The sequence below is a fragment of the Lates calcarifer genome, linkage group LG11, assembly GCF_001640805.2.
Source record: "Lates calcarifer isolate ASB-BC8 linkage group LG11, TLL_Latcal_v3, whole genome shotgun sequence".
Lineage (NCBI taxonomy): Eukaryota > Metazoa > Chordata > Actinopteri > Centropomidae > Lates > Lates calcarifer.
Window position 1 is genome coordinate 4,669,493 of NC_066843.1, and position 24,501 is coordinate 4,693,993.

General features: G+C 40.5%; 2 protein-coding genes and 3 non-coding genes across 6 annotated transcripts in view; all 5 read right to left on the reverse strand.

Moving 5' to 3' along the window:
• Positions 1-5,065, reverse strand: part of lasp1 (LIM and SH3 protein 1) — a 28,696-nt gene extending 23,631 nt beyond the window's left edge. The window contains exon 1 of one of the 2 annotated variants that reach the window (XM_018660591.2): positions 4,779-5,065. In XM_018660591.2, the coding sequence (XP_018516107.1) occupies positions 4,779-4,847 (69 nt within the window). In that variant the 5' untranslated portion in view covers positions 4,848-5,065. The remainder of the gene's footprint in view (positions 1-4,778) is intronic. The other variant, XM_018660590.2, reaches the window with a different exon arrangement.
• A 789-nt stretch (positions 5,066-5,854) lies between these two features.
• On the reverse strand, positions 5,855-21,859 carry LOC108872739 (plexin domain-containing protein 1). Its single transcript, XM_051074138.1, has 14 exons — positions 21,457-21,859; positions 12,116-12,282; positions 11,700-11,843; positions 8,130-8,199; positions 7,881-8,003; positions 7,693-7,806; positions 7,474-7,578; positions 7,290-7,385; positions 7,095-7,176; positions 6,953-7,013; positions 6,747-6,867; positions 6,577-6,612; positions 6,338-6,495; positions 5,855-6,229 (listed from the first exon to the last, which is right to left on the reverse strand). The coding sequence occupies exons 1-14, from the start codon at positions 21,533-21,535 to the stop codon at positions 6,116-6,118; spliced, it is 1,470 nt and encodes a 489-aa protein (XP_050930095.1). The 5' UTR covers positions 21,536-21,859; the 3' UTR covers positions 5,855-6,115.
• trnac-gca (transfer RNA cysteine (anticodon GCA)) lies at positions 8,754-8,825 on the reverse strand. The gene has a single exon. It is a non-coding gene; the product is annotated as a tRNA-Cys (tRNA).
• On the reverse strand, positions 9,976-10,047 carry trnac-gca (transfer RNA cysteine (anticodon GCA)). The gene has a single exon. It is a non-coding gene; the product is annotated as a tRNA-Cys (tRNA).
• On the reverse strand, positions 11,496-11,567 carry trnac-gca (transfer RNA cysteine (anticodon GCA)). Its single transcript has one exon. It is a non-coding gene; the product is annotated as a tRNA-Cys (tRNA).
• Positions 21,860-24,501: the final 2,642 nt, after the last annotated feature.

The window sequence follows — 24,501 nt, forward strand, 5'->3', positions numbered from 1 at the left end:
CGTCCACAATATCATATCGTGATAGATGAAGATGGACACGCAGTCGATTTTCATAATAGTTGCTGATTCATTTCCCATCAATCAGCTCATCGGCTAATCTTTGCAGCTGTAGTTGGACTCAATGGTTGGGTTCCCACCAAGTGACTCTCAGAGCATGCAAATTTATAAGGTCTTGGTTGGTGTTATTTTCTATACTGATTAGTTGAGATTTTCTGACAATATCATGCCATTTTTAGGCGTATTAAATGGATTTGCACACTCCAGTCCTCTGGTAATCACCACATTAAGCATCAGAGGAATTTAGCGCCTTATAACACTGACGGACATCCCTTGGGATCCTGATGAAATGTCTTATAACTCTTGGTCAAATCGGTTGCAATTAACTCCAGTCTAAAACCACTTGTGCTATGCTTTCAGAGGCTGATTAGCACCATAGTTTGAAAGATGCTGTAATGGTTCTTTGACTCAGATATTTATTTTAAACCAAAAGTGGTTAAATAAACAAACACCACCAGGGACACACACACACACACTGTGGGCCATTACAGCAGCTTACTCTGCGTGAGCGTGAAAGATTAGTCTTGCATAAGATAGTACATGCCTAAAGACAAAGTGCCCACATCTGGCTGGTGCTAATAGAGGAAACTCTAACTCATTAAAGCATGCTGGTTAATTATTAGCCTACCTGATGCCATTAATTTTTGCCCAGGCCGAGGGCTTTGTTGCTGGCGAGCAGGCAGACAGTGATTCGAACAGACATGCTACGCTAGAGTAGAGTATGCACTTAACACACTTTCCAAACCACTCCAGACTGTGATGTGCACTTAGTAACACACACATACTGCCGCCCCAGCAACAAAGAGATGTTCAAAAACACAGTAAAGGTGAAATGTCAAAACACTTCTGCCTCATCATAAATCATCTGTATGAATTCACTTTACAAACCATCCAATCATGTTACCATTACAGGATTTTATTTTAAAGAAGTGCAACAATGAGAGACCAGATTTTTTGTGCTGGTAAAAATAAATCTGTGATATACTGGGAAAGCAAACAAAACATGTGCACTACTTCCTTTTTCTGATAAAAATGTGCAAAGGAGAAGTACCTGTACGCCCGCTGTGGAGTCAACACCTCAGGTGATTTTGACTGTAATGTGCGTTTGTGGCTGTGAGTCATCAAAGGGAGGCGACTGGTGGTGGCTGGACAGATTCCTCACCTCTTGTGGCATTTGGACAACATGAATCAGCACTCAGAATAAGCTGGCTAAATATAGTGAAGGCGACAGACAAACTCTTCTGAAACTGGGGTCAGGGGAGCGTTCACACTGGACCATTGGAGGGTAAATGCACGCAAATGTTTCCGATTTAGTTATTATTAGAACACCTGCATTTGAGACTATTTGGTGCTTGCAGAAGACATTTGCATAAGACTGAAATATAAAAAGTGATCAGTGATCACATGAAGACCAATGTTCAAAAAGCCTGAAAAAGACAATTATTTAAATTCAATTTCACATGATTTACACTGTTGCACAGTTAAAACTGTACAGAGCTGCACAGTCTGAACACTGTACTATTCTGACCTTTAACCCTCTTTTAGAGCAGTTTCCTGGGATTGAATAGCAGCAGCACAATTGAGGCTCACATCATCAACCAGAAATCCTCCTTTGAAGCCAAATAACACATTGACCAATTTGCTTGCTAAATAATGAAAACAGAGCTGCAGTGTGCGGCAGATACATCAGTGTGTGAGGTAAATGGTGTATGAAATCTGATTGCTACACACACTTTTATTAATGGAAACAGTGTTTGAAGTTTTAAGATCATGTCAACCAAGGCACGCTGCCAAGCTGCCACCTATACAACTAAATCTCTGCAAACTACTAAGTTGAATAATATATATGTTCAAATTCCCTCTCGACAGACAGCAGAATCCTTGAAGCACAGCACTATTTCTTGGCGATGTAAAAGCCTCCACTAATGTGCAGATATAAAGGAATTAATGACCTCCCAGCTGACTTTTGTCCATCTGTATTTCTTTTTACTTTTTTCTCTACCCAGTGGGAGATTATTTGTTGCATAAAAGCTACTGTATATCTGAAACAAGCAAATAAGATGTTGCCTCAGAAAAAAGAAATTGTGCCAAAGTTGTCAATCAAAATGTTTTGACATTGCAACATATACGGGAGCCAGCAGCAATGTTTGTACTTTATACTTACTTATTAAAGAATGAGCTGTCAGAAGATACAAGTCAGATTCTCACAGTATTCATAGACACTTCAAATACTATGATCACTGACATAGCAGCTGATTTACTACTCAGGAACCAGTTATACCACTTTATAATCTATGGTATAATAATTGCAAGTATGTCACTGTTATATATTAATAAATCATATGAAGCGATGTAAGAGGGCTGTATCTCTTTGCCTGCAGTAAGGACAGGCTCTGTAATGCAGACATACAAAATGCAGACAGCACGTAGCAGAGATAGTAAGTGCACAGACACTCCAGTAGGGACGAGTGTTTCAGTAAGAGATGAACTTTAAGCCTAACCACTCAGCACAGATCTCTCAATTTATCTTGAAAATGCACACTTCCTGAGCTGTAAAAATGGTCATTAATCTCAAAGTGACACACATACAAATCATTTCACCCCTTCAGAGGCGCCACATTAACCCAAATCTGACCTGCTACACTGCTAAGGTTTGAATATTAGGCGGTGGTACATAAATAGTCTCATCACTTCCTTGTTGCAAGTTTTATTGACTGCAGTGCAACAGTTGTCTTTAACTCAAGTCGCAGAAAGATACCGTGATAGATATGAGCCTGAGACTGGAGCCAAATATGCAGATGTAAACTCTCAACTACCAATAAGCATTTTAAGCGTTGAGAGGAAGCCAAATAATAAGAAAGACAAAACCGCTACTGACAAGAACCTCAACCAAAATTCACTTCCTGTCTGCATGTGCTCGGCTGCCCGCTCCCTCTGCTGGGCCCAGCCCTGCTATACTGGAATGCAGCTGACAGACAAACAAGCTTCTTTGGCTCAGACACTCCACAGAGGGATATTACTGAAGAGGACTGTCGGGGTAAAAGGTGTTCATCAGTGGCTGAGAATACCAATGCAGCAGCAGCAGCAGCAGCAGCAGCAGCAGCAGGAGTACTCTCCAGCCTTCACCTGAGCTAGCCTAGCACACGGAAAAAAAAAATCCCCAGCCAATGTGGGCTCGGCTGCTTTAACCAAACGAGAATGGCTCTGTCTGTGCTGTCTGTGTGTGTGTGTGTGTGCGCCACGGAGAAGGAAAAGGGGAGGTTGTTTTGGCGTGTCTGAAGGGGTGAGCGCTGATGCGGAATGGCAGCAAAGACAGACGCCAGGCTACTCTCCTGTGCTCGGCTCAGAGCAGGGAGACGGCACAGCGGGCCTCTGACAGAGCACGTTTTATGGGAGTGTCTGTCTGCTGGAATGCACTCTGCTACAGGCCAGATTCCACAGCACATTCAGGGGTGTACTTGTGGCAATTTTGGTTCTCATCAATACCAGCCCTCTAACATGCTAACATGACTCCTAATGCCAGGGTTGCTTGGATCGCTTGTGCATGAAGAGGGGGTTCTGAGGTAAATCAATTCCAGCCCAGAGGATTTTGGGAAAACATTAGTCATCATGGTGCATTCAAGAACACATCTATGCATGCAGCAGGGCAGTAATGCATCCAATCTAGACCTCTGATGTTACTTAAGATAATGTGCTTTGTGTGCTCTTTCTCCACCCTCCACATCTGTCAGCCCCAACAGATAAGCACGTCTCAACAGGGATTGATTTTCAATAGCCATTCAGACGTCCATTAGACAAATTATCTACTTGCCCGAAGCCATGCTTTTGTAAAACTATGTAAACATATGCCTGGCAAATCAGACCACACCCACCTTGTAAATTAAGTGTGTTGTATGATGATCTAGTTGCAAAATTACAGACCAACTGATTGCAGCAGCATTAAATAAATACAATGTGGTCTCACAAGAGCAAGATGTGCAGCACCAATGTTACCACGTGTGAATTCGTGGCCTCAATTGAGTCACTTTGGGGTAAAATTGATGAGATTACCACCTTGACTGAGATTAGGCCACTGGCTATTGACTGTAAACTAATCATCCCTGACTTGGATTAGCCAGCGAATTGGTCACAGACATCAGTCCACGCTGCTTTCAACAGTGGAGGGATACGAAAAAAGCTTGGTTATGGGACTCTTATGTTCCCTAAAAGAAACTTATACGCCCTGTATGGTTTAGTATTTGTAAGATAAACTCCTAAACCACTGAATATGTTTTTTTCGAGAAAGGTGTGAGACGTTATCAATCAGTTTTCTTCAAAGCAGTGGTGCCAGCCCAGGCCCAGACCAGCCTCGACTGTCGGAAGCACTTTAAGGCGCTGGTTTAGGTTAAATCAATACCACTGCCTTAAGCCATTGCCTATTAATACATATATATAAATTCTGGTTTCTTAAAGCAGTATAATATTTACATAGTAGGGTGTGACTTGGTGTCTGGTCCGCGCTGTTTGACCATCGCCTCCCAGACGTTAGCTCGCTGTTAGCTTGACTAGCTAGCGAATTACCTGTCCTGGTTGGGGTGTTCAATTCATTCACAAAAACATGCCAAATGAGTCATTTTAAGAGAGCGGAAATAAGTTCAGTAAGGGTACAAAAGAAGGGAGGCATATTACGGTTGTTTTCTAAAAGAAGAATAGAGAGTAAGACGATTTAATCATGTTCTTACCTTGTCCAGACAATTCACTTTTTCCGTGGGGTAAACGACTAGATTACATCTGCTACACAGCGGATTCATGTTGGAGGAATGCTCTTCTTGCTAGTTAGCACAGAAACCGCCGATGATACTGGTTGTAGCTGTGTGTGCTGCCGAGTATTAACGTCCCAAAAGAAACTAGCTATAGTGTACTATTGTGATCAGTAGCAGACCAACACTAATCTAGTTGTATGTAGAAAATCCAGGAGGTTGTTGTTGTCGTTGTAGCCGCACAGCTGGCTGTCAGTCCACTAACCAGACACGGAAAGCGCGGTCCCGCTTCCCCCCTCTCTCCCTCCCTCGACTGCGCGTGTCCGAGAAGAAAAGGAAGAGGTAGTGTGGGAGGTTCAATTTTTTTTTGACTTGAAAGAAAGAGCTCATTATTATTTCAGAGGTTGAATTATAACATCTATACTTTGTATATATTTAACTGATACTCAAGTGCTTGTGTATGGTTTGAAAATGAAGCGACACAGTCTCACAGTTTTGCGTAACTAAAGAAATCCAGGTCAGCCTTTCTGCATGTGCAACATGTCTGTCCTCGTCCCATCTGTGCTCGCATAGCAAACTCATGCAATCATCTTTTTTTGTTGCAGGTTTTTGGGGCTTTACCAATCCAGTGATCTCAAATCACATTTTTACACATCTGCCACGTTCACTGCATGTCCTACTTGGGGTCCGTGTGATACTTTTGGTTAGGATGACACCTGCTGACTAAGGGCTTGTACTGTATCTCCATATGCACAGCATTTTCTAATGAGATTTTCTCTCCTGTGGCTGTAACCTTTTTTGATTTTCCTTTTAAGTGTGACATCAAATAATGCTGAATCTGGCATTAAAACACCAAAGCAAAAGCCTTGCAAACTGATGTACTGATGGGAATTGTGTTGTATGCAGTTTAAAAACAAAAGGTGGAACTTAAAAAGATCAACTTCACCATCAAAAGCAGCAGGAACTGCGACTGAAGCACACCGAGGTCTTTATTTGTTTGATAGCTGATGTATTTTTCTAAAGTTGTGGCATGCATTTCACAGTTCCTTGCAGTCAAATTATAGAAAGTTTAAAAAAAGGTTTATTTATTCCAACAGAGATACAAAAATTTCAAATAAAATCATCCAATATGAAGCTATGGGTAGCTATGATCTACCCAAACTGTTGCAACAGTTTCATCTTTTTGCCACAAATCACCTAAAAAACAATTATAAATTGATTGTGAAAGTTAAACTGACATTGGAATGTAAATGTCTGAACAAGTGTATATGTTTCAGTTCAATGCAAATACAGTATCTTCCAAGTTTCCACTCATGGTTTCAACATGGCCCAGCTTCAACAATGCTGTGTCTCTCATGTCCCTCTCCCTCCACTTCTGTGTAACCAGGCTGTTGCTTCTGAAACTTCAAGGAAGGCCAGTAGTTCTTGCGTCGCTTAAAAACAAAAAGCACAGAGAAAATATGTTTGATGAGGACATACTGTACGTCAACAACAACTCCACTCAAGTTGAAGGTGTAGGACTTTATCTTTTTAGTGCTCACCTGGATGAGGTAAAGTGGCGATGCAACAGTAGGATGGTAGTTGATGTAAAGAGCTACGAGTACCAGAGCCAAGAGTAACATAAGAGCAGCTGCTATACCGGCTATCACTCCTGTGTTAGCAAAGCCAACACTCTTGGTTGAAGAATCTGTCTTCACATCTGTATTAAAGATGAAGACATATTACTAAAACATCCTCTTGTGTAGTCTGACCTTAAAGGCTCATACAAACGTGAACTCACCGTTGCCCGTCTTAAATATATGATGCTTGGTGTCATCTGAAAATAGACAGAAAGGAGTAATTTTCATCCTTATTCTATTTTTTGAGCATTAAAATGTGCAACTAATGTGAAATATGGTGAAATACTGCACATGTTAGACTGTACTATACATTGTGCTGACTCTGCCTCACCATCACTGTCACAGGCTTTTCCTGGGGGGGTTAAAAAGGTCACATCTTCAATCTCTGGTGTGACAGAGGAGCTAGTAGAGCTGTCACCCCTGCTGTAATCCTCACAGGTTGCATCTTTGCTCTGCCCACATTGAATATAATAGATGCATGAGTCTTAAAAATGGCAAATAAGCAGGTTATTCATTCATGATGTCCAGCAGCAGTACCTCTTCTGAGCAGGCATAGTCCAACCATTCCTGTCTGTGTCTATCCATGCCATCTGAACACCTGAAACACATGAGATAATGTACATTAATAAGGCGTTAAACCTATATTCTAACCTGGGAACCATCTGATTGTTTCACTCACCTCTGGAGCACATGACACCAACTACAGCCAGAGGTTAGGTTGGATGAGAGGCAGAGCTCACAGCTGTCGTGTTGAAGGCAGGCTGAACAGAGGGAAAAGTGTGACTGAGTGTTGATGCACGCAAATCTGTTGAATCATTGAAGCTAATCTCTTTGATATCTTTTCACTGATTTAACACAGGCATGGGTCACTTACTAGGCAGTGCAGTGAACTCAACAGCAGAGTAGCTGGCGATCTTTGTAGTGTCCATCTCAACCCTGTGGTACTCGTAAATCGTTTGCTGTTGGGAATCTGTGTCAGAGATATCTCAGAGTTACAGGATGGATGGAAGCACTAAAAGCACTAAAAGAACATATACTGTATTAACATCATTGCTGACCTGGTGATTGAGAAGAGGGTGATATGACCATGAAGGCATCAGACAAACCAACCTTCACTGGATGCTCAGCTGAACTGATCACATCTAATGACAGTGGTATCTGTTAAACAGGGAGAAAAGAGAACCCACTTATGTATGATACAATAAAGAAGAGAACTACTGTATAGTGAACAGGTTTAGCGAGTCTGCAAAGAGTAAAGGTGAGCGACTCACGTCTTTGATAGCTGAATGTGATGGTTCCTTTTTTGTAAAGTGCAGCCTGAAAGGTGAAGGCTCCCTCTGACTCTCTGCCAAGGAGTCTGACCCCCTCCCACTGGACCACAAACACTTCACCTGAAGAGGTCAAAGGTCAAACAAATGACATGACATATTCAGAAGTAATAAACCACATAATGGGAATATCGTACCATTATCCAGATATTGCACAGTGGATTCTTTGGAGTAGCTGGGGTCAAAATTAGCCATTAGCGGGGCGATGTATTGTGTTGCAGTCAGCATACGGTGAGTAACGTCCCCTGTGAAGATAAACCCTGAAAATGTCCAGATGGAAAAATATGTTAGAGTTGAACAGGACTTGCTGTGTTGCAAAAACACTTTCCGCTCTGAACATATGCTGGAAAGGTCACTTGAACATCTGTTAGAAAATCAAGACGTACCTCCTGTTGCTATGGTAATCTGCCTCAGATAATGTCCGTAGAAAGGAAAGTCAAATGACAGGGCGACCCTCTGCAAAAAGAGTAGAGAGAAACAGACACACAGAGAGAAGAATATATGTTAATACACATGTATATGTCATCTTCAACTAAGTTAATCCACAATTCACAGATTGCATTGAGGTTACCTTGAGGTTATGTTTTGAATTGTTATCCTGCAGTGCTAAGTATCCTAATCAGCTCTTTAAGGAGGGGGAAGAGGAGGAGGAGGAGAAAGAGTGAGTTTGTGTAAGACTCAGATTGAACAAAAAAGCTGCAAAATGCTGATTTGTCTGGGAAAAGACATGTTTTCTTTAATTTACCTCACTGAAAGGTCATTTTTCTACATTTTGCAAAACCACTCCTGCTCACTCAGCAACTCCACCACATGTATAATCAGACTTTAAATGCAGTGTATTTACATTTACTCATCACCTTTTTGTGCAGTAGTTTTCATTGGTAACGGTAGAGTCGGCTATTCCTCTGCCTAACTATGTGCAACAATTTTACAGGAAACCACACTCACTTCAAATACCAACGAACATCCCTTATTTGATCTAATGCACAATAAACATTTTTTAATAAACAAGGGGGCACCCGGATTTGAACCGGGGACCTCTTGATCTGCAGTCAAATGCTCTACCACTGAGCTATACCCCCTACATACTAGAGTAAGGTCTTAACATAATAAATAGTTTACACAGCGATACATGTGTGTACACAAGCAGGCTCTGCTATGGCTTTTCAAACAACCTGTCTGTGATGAACATTTTTCACAGTCTGATGTAACTATTTTTGCAGGGATCTAGTTAAAACATAGACAAAACTTGGCCATGTAGGAGTGGGTCATTGAGGTTACTGCATGTGAACTTTGCCAAAACAGATATTCTGCTAAATAATGGATATCAACAACTGCATGATTTATTCTTAAAACCTGCATTACTTGGTCTTAAGATCAGTGGACAAATGGGACAACTGACCCTGCTGGAACCACTGATAAAGATGATTACCCTTGAGCGCAGCTTTAGCTGTATCAAAATATACTAAAGACACATGTCTTTTGATTTCCCAAACTGCTAACATATTTTTCCTCCTAACTTTATCCGTTTGTAAGCTGATGTAAGAACTGTTGCTCCAACTGCTGCATCTCCAAATGTGTAACCTGGATTTAATGTTGCAACAAAGTTCAACATGCTCTAGTTGGAGGATCCTGGGTGTAGTCCCTATGTGTTCATCCTAGGTAGCTTTTTCAGTGTACAGGAATTTTCCTTTCCTTTTGCGTGCCTGATCCACCACATCTCTCTGTATTAAAGTGAGCTGTATGTATTGCACAGGTGCCAGATGTTGGACAATAGAGGTCAGGACTGGGCAGGTGCTGACAGCCTCTGGCAGGCCTGCAGCTCTTGGCATGTACCAACATCTCCCAGTCCCTTGGCTCCTGTAGCAGTGTTACTTTATGTTTCAGATTGAATTCCAGCCTGGCTCGGCCTCACACAAAATGTTAGGGCAGAATTTCAGGCTTTTCTCCTGTGACAAATGCAGAATCAGTAGCTGTCTGTGTACTTGTAGCTGCTGCAGTGTTGCACCTCAGCATGCCAGCTCACCAAGGACATAGAAAAGAGGAGTTGCGTATGGTTTTCATGTGTCACAGAATGTGAATAGATTTTATGTAAATTGGAAACATGCCAATTTGTCTCCACTTCGTATATATGGTTTAGAAAGCACATATTTCAAATATTATTCTATAATTGAGCACTTCAAATATTTTGATCCAACCACATTTAAAGAAATGCTGTCTGTTTTCACAAGCAGGGGGCACCCAGATTTGAACTGGGGACCTCTTGATCTGCAGTCAAATGCTCTACCACTGAGCTATACCCCCTCTCACACACTTGACAACTAGACTGGGAGATCACCATATGGATAAAAATCTTTTGCATACATTTAAGACTCAGTTTTTCCTTGTTTGCTTGCTCTCATACACTTACATTCTGACAGAATTCAGGCTCCCCAGCACTTTGTTATTTGACCAAGGACACAGGGTAGATGGGTTTATGCTACAAAAGCCACATAACAGATTTCACTGTTTGTCTGTACATTAGGGCAAAGTTGCACTAAGTTGGACTGCTCAAAAATGGTTTCAAAACAGTCACATAAGCATCCTAGCTTTCAGGCTGCGTGTTTTCACAAGCTGGAGGCTAACCAAGGAAACCTCCTGATCTGCAGTCTCTAGGTGAAGGTGTACTTTTACCATTTGCAAAAATGGTTTTAAAAAATTCTTCTTTGATTAGTAAAGAGTCAGTAACAGTTTGTGTGCTGTGTTTGAGTTTGTGTAGGTGCTGCACTGTATCTCACAAAGGACGTGGGAAAATATATTTTGCTATCAAAACACTATCTTTGCATACTGACCTGTGTGAACACAGAGGATGCTCTGTTCACACAGGTCCAGTGCATCAATGAATAGTGGGTCACTTCAAAGATAATAAGTACATCCATTTTAGTGTTGAAAGTTGAACCTCTTGGTCTGCAGTTAAATGCAAATCAAGAACTCACTGAGTTGTATCAGCTATTACTGCTGTAACCTGCTCCTCTGTGGCCGTGCACAAAATCATTTGAGTTAAAAACATGCATAAATATATTATAAAGGAAATAACAGAGTGGATAAATCTATATGTAAATTTATGTTTCAGACTGAATTCCATTCTGGCTTTAAGGCTTCTCTCTTTTGACAAATAAAGAACGACATGTAGTTGCTGCAGTGTTGTATTTTAGCACTCTGTCTCACCAAGGACAAAGGAAATAGAAGTTTTGTTATTAAAACAAGTTCTCTGCCACGTAAGAGCAGAGAGATTTCCTGGCTTCTAAAACCACTGATAATCCACATTTAGAAACATCTCGTCCCATACAAGTTCACTTTATGTGCAGACAAATGATACACCCCCTATCATTTTCTTAGTGATGGTCTAGTCAGTAACCAAGTTGAATATAAAATATATAGAAAGATAATATAAGTGTATCTTTGCTCCTGCATTTCAGACTGAATTCTCAGCTGGTTTCTTCATATCACCTTTGACAAGTAACTGAGAACTACCATCAAACTATTAAACTAGCATGTTTGAATATTTGTGTGTGTGAACAAAAAGGATTTTCAGTGTAACTTCGTTAAAATCTTAAATAATTGAAGCAATGTGGAGACAACTGACTCATTTTCTGAGGGCTGCTGTCTTCTACCAATATTCATGACTTTACAAAGTTGATACCACAGGCTTACCACTTCAAAAGACTTTAAAACTGCAGGTACATCGATGTAGTCCTGCTACTATCACAGGAAGGGGGCACCCAGATTTGAACTGGGGACCTCTTGATCTGCAGTCAAATGCTCTACCACTGAGCTATACCCCCTTATGGTAACCAGGCATGAGCTGCTCTTAATGGCCTGGTAAATCACATTATCTTTTTTTTTTTTTTTTTTTTAAATGGATGAGTACCACAGACAGTAGGAGGGTACATGTGTTTTTTGTGTGCGAGACTTACCACAGCCTGCTTGTACGAATTTGACAGGATGCCATGGACTCTAACTTGGCCGTGCCGGACGTCACTCATGTCTACCCATAGTTCCTGTGTTTGCCGGTCCTTGGGGCCAAAGCTACGCCATGTGTAATATTTGCCAGAATCCTCCTTTCAGACAGAAAAACACAGGGGATCAGAGGCTGTAATGGTGCGACTGCGTTCAGAGTGTGTCATGCAGGCGTCGAGAGTTCACTGCTAACACGGTTTAATCATATGCTGTCATGTACGTCTCCAAGTGAGTGGAAAAGAGTGAAATTCACTTTCCAAAAGAGGGCAGTGTTTAACTCCAACTAAAACAAACAGACCATCTCAAAAGCCAAAAACATAATAAATGCCACAAGCCATTAGAGTCATATGAAACACTGTGGTGCTATACTCACTACTATGCGTGTCATGTTGTCTGGAAGGGGGTTGATGGTTAGTCCTCCATTCACGACCCCCCTGTTTATCATAGCTTGGCCTGATGATGACCTCCGGGCTCTGTGAGGATGACTGTCGCCTCCAGTTGACTCTTCATACTGCTGTGAGGTCACACTGTACCAATCACCTGTCAAAGAATAATGCGTATCAGGTAAGTATGATGATATGAGCGCTTCAAAAGGTACATCAAAGCTTTTGTTTTTACACTAGCAGCAGTACCACACACTGTCAGGAAACATTTCAGATGCCAAATTTATTCAGGCTCTTAAGAATGATGTTTACAGCTGTGGCTTGGAGCCTGGCCGGTCAGCCTAACGAGAAATCACAATTTGCGTTTGAAATTGTCAGTCTTTGCCTTGTCAGTTAAAGCCATTGTTGAATGAAGACAAAAACAAGACAAATAACATTTAGCGATGCTCGGAAGGAACTGTCAAATCCAACAAACAATGTAAACCATATTTGGTAAGCAAACTGAGGTGGGTTGGCTTTGTTTTACAGTTTGGGGTGTTTAAATTGATGACTTGTCCTTGTTTAAAGCCGCATACTCAAAGCACAGAGGAGAAAGCATGTGATTCAAAGCCACACTGACACTGGAGGTTCCTTTCTAGAAGATGTTAGGAGTTTATTTTAGTACCACACTATGGTTTTCTATGGAGTGTGGAAAATGCATGTCTGCTTGCAGATACATAGCAATGTGATGCAGGCCTTTAGGCATGGGCCACCTAGAGCGCCAGCAGACTGAGGAGTCCCAAATAGGAGGAAGAAGTATTCTGTAATTAAAATCTGTCACTGATGTCCAGTGTACGCCTTTCATTACACAAAACACACTGCTCACACTGGACAGAACATCTGATACTGAGAGGAGACTACAGACAGACTGTAGGACACTGCTAGGGGGTGACTCTCACATAACTTGGCTGCCTTCAACCTAATGTCCAAAACACAGGTAATGTGATATAGGTAGCTCATCAGCTATAAATCCAGATGTTTGCTCCTGGAATTACACCTGTCAAAATCACCCCGCTGTGCTCTGTTTAAACACTGGAGGCATGGCTTTGAGAGCAAGTAATTCCAGTTTAAACAGCAGTAAATAAGGCTTGTTTTGCACCTGTTTCAGTGATATTTAGCTGGTGAAGTTCTGGTGTAGTTTGGTATTTTATTGACACTGACATCCTCTCTCTTCGTGTAGGCTTAAAGTGTGAAGTGAAAGTTTTTATTAAGGGAAAAAAATACTGCATGAACAGTCCAGATCAACTGTAACCTGATAATGTTAGAAACTAGAAAGTAAGTACGCTAATGCAGGCTATGTTCTTATGTGCTTAGCTCTTTTATAAACTCATTTGCAGTGTTGTCTTGTGTAAAACAAAATGATCAAAGAACACATAATTCATAAATTATTCCAGAAGATGCATTATCAGCAAAATTCAAAAATATATTTAGCTTCCACAAAACAAATCTGCCTCCACTCTGTGGTACAAATGCATGAACAAGTTTGCTTTTAGAGCAAGTTTTAAAAACAGTTTTCAGAGTTCACAGTTGTGTTGAAAACTTTCCAATCATACTTCCTCTATTTCCACAAGCTTGTTGATAAAAACTTTATGTGAGCTCATGAAAATATTGAAAATTCATAATGAAAGACAAACGTATGATACATACATGGCAAGAACGATTTGTTGTTTTAAATGCTAACAAAAAAGGCATGAATAAACTGAGGCGACCTTACTCTGGAAATGATACTGCCAATACTGAACAACATTCAGACCTCTGTTAAACATGACTCCAAAGTTTCTGGCAGCCTGCATAACGTCTTTTTCCAGGTTGCCAAGGTAGCATCATATGATACATTGTAGAAAGTGAATTTTGCCAGATACAACAACCTCAGGGCCACCGTGATTCAGATAATAAAATATAGAAACCAGGAGAGAGTCAATGACTTACAGGCAGATCTATCTATCTATCTATCTATCTATCTATCTATCTATCTATCTATCTAATTACGGTAATAAGTTGGTGATTGCGCCTCTTTTATGTACATTACAGGAAACAGCGGTGACGTCACAGCAAACTATATAAACCCCGGAACCGCTCGTGTGCTTTGCGGGGTGTCTAATCTAACCCTAAATCCGGATGGCCTCCTGTACTTCACGTTTGCTGTTTTCTTGTTTCTGGCTTTCAGCAGACTACAGGAGGTTTTTTTTCCTGAAGTGGCGCTGGGAACGTTTACGAACCATTAAAAAAAAAAAAAAGCCAACATAGTCACTCCGTCATGTTCAGTTTCTCGACAGAAACACCGTGAATCTCCTGCCGTGGTCAGCCCGGCTGCCGCGAAGAGTTAGTCTCTGCTGCTCCGGTGTCTTCATGTTGGGAATTCTCGACAACTGAGCAGATTAAAACTGAGCAGGGCGATTCTGACGGATCTCCAGTGGTCCGATTAGGAAGCCCAAGTTCAAACACCTGTTAACCTTTTGAGTTAAAGTTGTTAAAGTCTATGATGGTTAGTCCTCCACTCACGTCTCTGCTTTGCGTTTGCTTACTTTCCAGCTCATGCTAGTCATGCTAGTCTCGGAAGCTACAAGAAGCATCGTTTTCAGATCCACCAGTTGGTGAAATATTAACTTTTAGAAGTTAATCATGGAGCGGTGCACGTATAACTTGAGACCTACCCTGAAAAATGGACGTTTCGGGAGCATTTGACATGCAAAATGAACTTTACTTGATCGGTGCTTTGTTACTGGAGTGTTTGCTCCAGCTCTTGCACACCTGTTTTAAATGAACTGTAATGAAATCCCAACATGGCCAGATTGAGGCTCTTGAACGTCCACAACACATGGCAGTTTCACTATTTCCCCATGCAGACACCCAGAAATATAACCAGTATTCCACAACTGCAAAGATTGGCTGAAAAATAAGTGGCAACTATGCTGATTTAGTAATTGTTTCAGTCAGTCTTTTAAGCAAATCACAGACAGCCAGCTTCTCAAATGTGGATATTCACTATTTTCCCTAGTTTTCGTTGATGGTAAACTCTTAACCCCAAACACACTTTAGGATTATTTGACTGTTGATCTGTTTTTTTTCCTTTCTTTCTTTCTTTTTTTTTAAAGCAACTAATGCAATGTAGATCTAAAAGCTTGATTCCCTGTACAAGACCAGACCACAACTTAGAAGACCCATTAGATTTAATATTGTACTTCAAGCAGTTCAGATTTTTAAAAAGAATATTGCAGTTAATTGAATCATGTCAACTGAAATTATATGAACCTGGGAAACCAGGGACTGCTGAGGCCCCCTGCACAACTGCCTGCTTTGCCCAGTTGGCCTTCCAACTCCCATTATGTGCAGTCATGTACACAGGTTATTTTAATTTTGAAACAATTTGCCGCAGCACAGTTTTGTTTCTGACTCATCCTGATGGAGCATGTGTGTGAGCAACACTTGATGCAAAGGTTTAAAACGTCTCAGACTTAAGATGGGTGAGGGTAGAGACATTTAAAGCATGTGGGTGTACACCCAGTAAAAAAGCCAGATTTTGAGCTTTGCAAAACCTCATAAATTTGAATTTAATTACTAGAGGACACAGGCACAGCTCACAAGGATTTGAAAATATTCTAAGTTATGATGATAAAAACCAAACTCACATTATAACACAACAATATACTTACATTTTTCTGACCAAGTGAACTAAGCTTTTAAAGAAATACTCCAACATCAGCCATTTATACATGTTTCAAGCCTAATTAAGGACAGCAGAGAACTTTCTTGCAAGCAGACATACCTCCCACTCCCTCTCCTTCAGTACATCTACTAGCATGTGTTAATGAGAAAATCAACAGACTAGAACTTAATCCTTCCTCACTGCAGTTTTGCAGATGCTCATTGTTAACAAGAGAGTAATGAAAGCAGGGAGCTCAGTTTGGAGCTCTCAACAAAGCACCTGGATAATCAACAAGTAAACAAATTTCAGAATATTAAATCTGACATATTGAATTTGGCTTCATGTCCATGAACCTCTAAACAGGTTCCTAAGGGCGCCAGCACCCAGTGAAATGTTAGTTGACATTGGTTTGATGCCTGCATTTCTTTCCTGAGTGTGGGAGGGAAACACAGGCCTGTTGGTCCCTCAACTTCATCCTGAGCCAAACCCCCAGAGTTCAGACTGTGTGGGACATTGGCTGGTGCAGGCCTGCTTTAAACATCACTCTGCATTCACACAATTACAATACTGATGACTTCCACAGCCATCAGGACTACAATGCGTCATTTAACAAGTTCCTGAAGTGACAACCCAAATGTCTTGACCTCATAGGGAGCTTATTGAGAGTGTTTCTCTCCACCCTTTGATTCAATTAAGTAGTGCGTCAATGCATTCGTGGCAGCTCATATATTGAACCTAGATGTGTGATTGCTGAGCTGCAGGATCCGCCCTGTTGTGGCATCCACAGTATGAGGTAAGAGGAGAGACGATGTGCGCAGAGCTGCTGAGGTCTGCAGCGCAGCAGATAAACATATTCTCGTTTATAAAAGCTGGGAGGGGTGCAGAGGCCGAATGTGAAGTTGTGGCTTATAACATCTAACTCAGGTCATCACTTCCCCAAAGCCAATAGTACTGAAATCACTGGCAGAGAATCAGAACAGTGATAGTATCTCAGCTGTCCAGGATACACTGACAGACACCGACTCTCCACTCGCATACAAATTATTCACTGGATCCCACATAGAAGTTACTCAAAGCTCTACTGTAGTGTATCTTATAATAATTCATACAAAACAGAATGTTAAGTATACTAAAGAAAATGATTTGACTATTGATAAAAGAGTGTACACACCATTTTCATGGTAATATCTGAACTCTCAATTGATTTTCACAGTAGAAATGTCTATAAATGTAAACAACACTGGTATCACTGCTACAAGAACTGAACATTTGGAACCTACTAAATACATTAGTGAAGAGTAAACACTCATTCAGATGTGACTGACATATATGTAATTAGACTGTTGATGCTGATGTACAGTACATAAGCAACATTTTACTGTTGTAGCTGGTGGTGGTGTAGCTAGTTTTAATTATATTTTATATGCAGTTACATGATTTAGTTTGTTTATGTCGTCGGTTTCCAACATGGGGGTCTGGCCCTCATGAGTTCATGAGATAAATTTGAGGGGTCAAGAGATGATTAATGAGAAACCAAAGAACAAAAAACAAAGTTCTGCAACAAAAATCCTCTTAAGTCTTTTTGTGAAATATTGAATAATCTGACCTGTTTGGGCCTCAGTCATTTAAATGAAACCATGTGAGAGATTTAGAGGGGAGCTCTTTTTAAGAGCTGCTAACAACTCAGGCACCCAACCAGACAGTCATTTTTCTAACTTCTCTCACAAGGTTTTTTATTTTATGAACACATTATGTTTTTTCAGTGTAAAATTTTAAACAAGCAGTCAGGTAAATGTAATGGGGTAGAATGTGGAGTATTTCCCTCTGAATGGTTATAGAAGAAGTATAAAGTTGCATGAAATGGAAATACTCAAGTTAGAACCTGAAAAGTACAATACTTGAGTAAATGTATTAAGCTACCTCTCACCACTGACTAAATGCCTCTGAAATACATATTGATACCTTAAAGTCAATAGTAATGCTGCAACTGGCTTTGCAATTATGTTATAAAAATAGAAGTGTGTGTTTTTTTCTATATTTATATTATCCATAATGTATTTTAAGAATTTTTAGAACTGTGTAAAATTAATTTACACTGATTTAAATATGATTTAATGATTTGATATTTAGAAGTTGGATGTTTTCATACGAATACATATCTAAACTTCTAGCTTACAGTAGGACGAGTTGTACGCGGCTCATGCAATGCACGTTGATTTAATAATACTTCTCTGATTTTTCTCATGATTTCTTATGTATTTGATTAAATCCCCCCCTTAAAAAAACAAAGGGAGAAGATTGCAACAGAATACCTAAGTGATGATTCAATATCAAGATGGACCTTGATTTGTTTTGTAAGTCTGCTCTTTTTTTTTTTCTTTGGAGAAAGAGCGGGCTGGTGCCTTATTTAGACGGTGGTATTAGTGAGTCCAGGAGTGAGAAAAATGTCTTTGGTTTGTGCCAAATTCAATATACATGTAAGACAAGTTGTCTCAAGGTGTCAGAGTAAAAAATAAAAAAAAAAGAGAGTAGTACTGAGGCAAAGGATGACATGTATACCAGTAAAAGTCCAAGTATGGTTAAACAGTAACTTTTTAAAATATAGGCAATGAAAGGGCAGATGTTTTGGTCAGAAAACTGACCTCTACCCACTTTTTTAGGAGCTACCGAACCACGACGTTTAGCTGTCTTTTTCTGTGAGCGGTCAGCTGTCAGCGGTCTGAGAGGACACACCCTTCCTGAGCAGAGGCTGGAGGAGTTGGCATGGATTCCTCAACATCACCCACAATAAACATGTATAGTTCATTTCATGGAGCGAAGCTGACTTGCAGATGTGCAATTCCTCCTTTTCTTTCCACTGAACAAGTTTCATCCAGATAATTAAGTCAGTTTTGTCTTGAAGATTTTAGACATGTTCCTATTTAACTGAACTTTCCCACCTTGACTGTTCAACACTGAGGAAGTTGATGAGGTGGTTCGTCTCTTACTATGTATTTTGGCCAGTAACTGAGCTGCTGACATACCACGGAAACACCTTCAATAAATAACACTCAGGAATCTTACAAATGACAAATACAATTGGTAACATCCATGGGTGCAACAAAGTTACATTTCATAATAAAACTATAAAGACAGGAGACATTCCGATTTTGATCAAGTCTTGTTAAGAAAGCATGAGCGCACTGATTATCCTCTGTTATGGTGAAACCAAATCTCAAAGACCTTACTTCTGCTTTTCATTGTCTGATAAGAGAAATGAACGAAGGAGTCAGAGTTCAGGCCAGAACCATTTCCCCTACAAATCCTCCTCCAAATTACGACATAATTCAAAGAAGAAGTTGCTCAGCTGTTGGCAGATAACTGTGTTTGTTCTTGCCACTTTATTTTTCCTAAAACACAAGTGTGTTTCGCTATCACAAGTCAAATTGCACATGACTTTTATAAAATAAGAGTCAATCTGGGATCCACAGACAATAAAACCCTATCTATGATTCAATCTCACAAACAATCTTTTTCACTTTGTTTCTCAATCTTCCAGTTTATGCTCAGCTCCAACAAGTCTGGATTGGCTTCAGGCTATTTGTTAAGCAAACTTCTCAGCAGGACAAGAGACAAGAGGCCAAACGCTGAGGTCATTGTCGGGTACACAATTCATTTTCGGCCCAGGGGCTCTGTGTTTATGCAGTCTGGTTCAGATGGTGTGGATGAATGGCTCTCCCAAGACCAAAGTCATTTTTTAAAAACAGAGCGGTACGTTGACTGACAAGGCAGATAAGATCAAATTCGGCAAAGGAGAGGAGGATATGCTCTGTCAGAACTCACAGCTGACCCCCTTATGTTGCAAGCACATATCTGGGTGCCTCCTGCACAGCACTGATGCCGTTTCATCTGCAACACATTTCCCTGTACAGAAAACCTCTCCTGAACCCAAGAGGACTGAGTAATTGAACTTTTTTTTTTTAAATTTAATTTAATTCTTTTTTTAAGATAAACTCATTTTCAAATGCAAGGGAAAACATGAACTGCTCATTTTCAGCTGCTTATTGTATGTAACAGCGGTGGAATAAGTATTCAGATCCTTTACTTGAATAAAAGTACCATTACAGCAATGTACAAATCCTCCATTACAAGTAAAGGTCCTGCATGAAAAATCCTACTTAAGCAAAAGTACACAAGTATGTAGTTAAAGCATTAAAGTAAAAGTACAGGTTTGATCACTCTGACTGATATATTATTTTATACAAGAGGTTATTAGATGATTAATACTAAAGGACCAGCGTGCAAGCAGCATGTTACTGTTGTAGCTGCAGGTGGAGCAGGTTTGAACTATGTTATATACAGTTTTATGAACAGGGACACCAGATAAATCTGACGTGTCATAAGTTGATTAATGGGAGAGGAGATAAGACAAAACAAAGTTCTGATTAACAAATCTGTTTTCAGTCTTTTTGACTTTTCCTCTAATCTTTGATTTTTTTGGTGAGATATCGGATCATTTGATCATTTCTTGAAATGAAATCATGTGAGACATTTGGGAAAAATGACTATTTGGTGGAGCTGTTAACAACTTCTGAGTGTGTTCCTGACTACACATTTTTGGCTTCTGTGAGACGTCAGAAGCCAAAAAGGTTCAAAACCACTGATTTAATATTTAGTGAGTAAAAGTGCCTGAAAAAGGACAGTACTTGAGTAAATATATTAAGTTACTTTCTACCACTGCAAGTTAATCACAGGCAGCTGTTACAAGTCATAAATCACTGATGGGATGAATCAGGAGACAGGAGAGGAGTTTGTGAGTAAAATTCCTCAGGATTAGAGATATATTAAAACAAATCTGAGGCGACCCCATAGCTGAGTGGTTCAGGCGCTTAACACATGGGCGTAAATGTCCCAAGCTGGACCTCTCACTCTGCTTGTCATCCCCTACTCTCTACCTCCATGTTTCCTGTCTGTCTTCACTGTCCTTGTCAAATAAAGGCATAAAAATGCCCCCAAAAATGAATATTTTGCATTTTCATTCTGAACCCCTCAACTTCCTAAAAGACATATTAACCTTTATATCAGGAAATGTACATCAGCTGATAGTGTAAATGCATGCATACATGCAGAAATGCCTCTCTGCAAACTCTAGCAGGGAGGCAGAAAGAAAAACAAAGTCCAAATCTAATTTTAAAACCTGAGACAGGCTGTTTGTGGGTTGTTGTTTAGACTCAGTCACATGCTTGTGGAACAGGGTATTTTTATTGTACACTTTTATTGTAAACTAGGTCATTCACTTTTGTGTGTAAAATGGAAAGGGCACGGCATGCCCATTTGCTGCTCCACAAAGATTCCTGTGCAAGTTCTGCGGTTTACAGCAAGTTTAAATAGTAACAGGAGCACACACAGAGTATTAATGTAAAAATGAATAAATAACTATTTAACTGCAGAGCTAATAGACAGATGGCTGTGACAACCACTTAAGAAAGCCACTTGGATGCAGAGTTTAATTGCACAGCCTTCAGTGGAAATACGACAAAGGATTAAAAGTGGAGAAGCTGGAGGACAGCTGCTCCACCTGTAAGCTTCAGCATCTGACTTTACAGCCCACACAGGAGGTAGTGAGTACAGGTGATGGTGGAAAGAGGAAAAATTCACACAGCTTACCTGATTGCTGCTGAGCCCAAACTTCAACCAGCTCTGTTTGGGAGAGACAGAGGAACAGCATCACCAGACTGAACCACATGTTGGGCGGCAAAAAAAAAAAAAGAAGCTCTGTCTTCGCTGCTCTCTTCTTTTTCTCTTCGCAGAAACACTTTTCTTCAAATCCCACTTCCACCCGTCACCCTCTCTTCCTCCTTCCGAATCTCGCTCTGTCTCTCCACACAAACACACACACACACACACACACACACACCACCCTGTTTCTAACTACACCCTTTCTCTCCTCCTCAGTGCTGTTCGTCTGTTGTCATGGTGATTACAGAGGCACAAGGATCTGCTGATGAGGTTGTTGAGCAGGGAGAAGAAAGTCTATCATCTGGACACTTATAAATTCCTCGACATTAGGTTTTCACCTGTTTTCTATAATTACACAATGTATTTCTCTGTTTTTGGGTAGCTTTCTGGAATCACAGCAGCCTTATGAGCGATAAAAGTACTATATAAGCCCACCCGCTGGAGTGTGACTGGACAACAGCAATATGGCGCCTCCCTCTGTCCAAACCAGCTGCAAATACAGTAAGAAATTTGACGTCTGAGATTAGACATGGAGATCATGATGCTACCAGTCACAGGCCTAAAAAACAGTGCTAGTTATGATATTACACATTCCATGTCAAGTCTGTTTATGGCTCCTCAAAACACCGTGTCTATTTTCTAACAACAACATCTTTTTGTGGAACACATGGAACAGAAAAGTCTCTTTGTTGCAGTTTATGTTCCAGTATTTATGTAAAAGAAAAATTACTCTGTGTTTTTTATGGCATGTAAAACTGACACAAAGCAAGCTTTACAAGCACTGTGGCTGACTCCACCGCCTCTCCTCGCCACTGCTTTCATCATTTTTATCTGCCTTCAGAGCAAGCACGGGATCCTTGGCAGAGTAAAATGGCAGCTGAGCGTTTACTGGATTCACAGCTGGAAAGGCAATCAGTACCCTGTCCAGTAATCCAGACCATAAACACAGCGTACAGTGTCACAGCAGCAGGTGGGTGCTGTCACACAGAGAGGTCGGGCTGACTTTATCAAGCAAATGCTACACATCTTTCACTTCTAAAAATTAAGATGTTTTCACTTACTGTGCGTAAAGTTAGGATCACTTTCCATGAAGTGCACCCAAGAAGCGAATCGTAAGTTAAGGCTATGTACAGGAATTACAAAGGAAGACAGATGTGAAAGAAACGAGATTAGTTAGAAAATAATAAGTTCTCTTTGAGGTATGAGTTATGAGGATCTCCCTAAGATTTTATATGAAATCAGTGTATATTGTTGAGTAGTTTCAAGTCTGTATGGGCTCTGGAGAGACCTGGTCCTAGATTATTTTCAGTACAAGTAATAGTGGAACAGATCTCACCAATCTGAGTCTAAGGAAGTAAATAGGTATCTTTCAGAGTCATTTTAGTATGAAATCCCTATTTGTTTTATGTAGAACATTTTTATTGAGAAGACTGCAACTCTGGAAGATACACACTTGATTTGTCTGAATCAGTCTGCTGAAGGGAACATATCTATGTTCCCAAGGTCCTATGTTCCCAGGATCCTAAGTTCCCAAGGTCTGATGTTCCCAGGTTTCAAACAAGGTTTCAAAACAGCTATATAAACACCACAACCCTAACCCATTTGATAAGTTTCCTCGAGTGAAGGCCTATTATATTGACAGCCATGCAGCAGTGCTGGGGAACAGAACACCCAGTTGAGGAGTTCCCACAATAGCTCATGTCATATTAAATAAATACAGATCTAGGGAACATCTTTTTAAAGTTCCCACCATGTGTGATATAAAGCTGGATAACAGAGGACCCTGTGAAAAAATGCCCCGGAGGAGCACATATGTAGAACTGGGGAACATAAAACCCAGGGAACATACCTACATTTTTCATGTTCTCATTAGACACCATATAAAGCTGGGGAACGCAGGACCTTGAACATAGGAATAACTCCCTGCTGAAGCTCACGTACTTCAGCTTGATAGGAGGAACAATTACCTCAACCAAAAATTCTGTCATCACGTCAGAGTTCAGAAGAAGAGGGAACTAACTCTAGATGCTCTATTTAAATGAACAACATTGCTTATGTCAGCATCAGAGACTTTCCGCAATATAGCATGATAATCTCAGTCCCTTCACATTCACTCATTTCTACTGGCAAAAAATGATTTCTTTGACTATTTTTGTACTTCTCATAAATCATAACATCTCCTTTTACACTCACTTGGTGTGCATGATCTCTTGTTTTGATCTCCAGTATTTGTGGCTCAAAATGTGTCCAGGAGAGTAATCCTTTTTCACAGCAGACATTTTGACTTGTCACAGCAGGTGAAACTAATTTCGTTAATGATGGCCAGTGAAGCCACGATGGTGAGCCAGCATACACATTGGGTACACCTGTGCACTTTTTCCTGTAATGAATCAGGTATTCATAAAATATGTTTGCAAGCACACACAAGCTGCTCTATGTCATCTAAAACCCACTGTCAAACATTAAAAAAACACTCCAGGGAATGCATGCAGAGACTGAAACATAAAGGAGGAAACATTGGGATAACATAGAGCACTTTATCTCCAGTTCTTGGAAAGGTTATGTAAAATGGTTTGAAAGACCAAAAACACGTGACATGTCAGCTGGAACATATTAACCTGCCTGGGAGCAGCAGGAAGGACTCGATCAATATGCTGCTTTGTGTCTGTATCTGTCCCTGTACACCTGATACATTCTCGCTTTTCCCCCCGTATTCACTTTGCAGTTCTGCGGCCCAAAATGCTACCAAATACTTACTATGGTCAGAGGTTAAAGAGGGATTTGACAAGTGGAGGAACACCAGGCTGATAAAGTGGCTGACAAGGCCAATAAAACTTTGTCCTGGTGCCCGATGGTTATTAAAGATAAAACATTGACTAAAAGCAGCAGGTGGCGCTAAAGAGACGCTTCAATAATGCCAATGAATCAACACGCACACGTTCTGATCTTACAAAGTTGACGTGTGAGCAAATG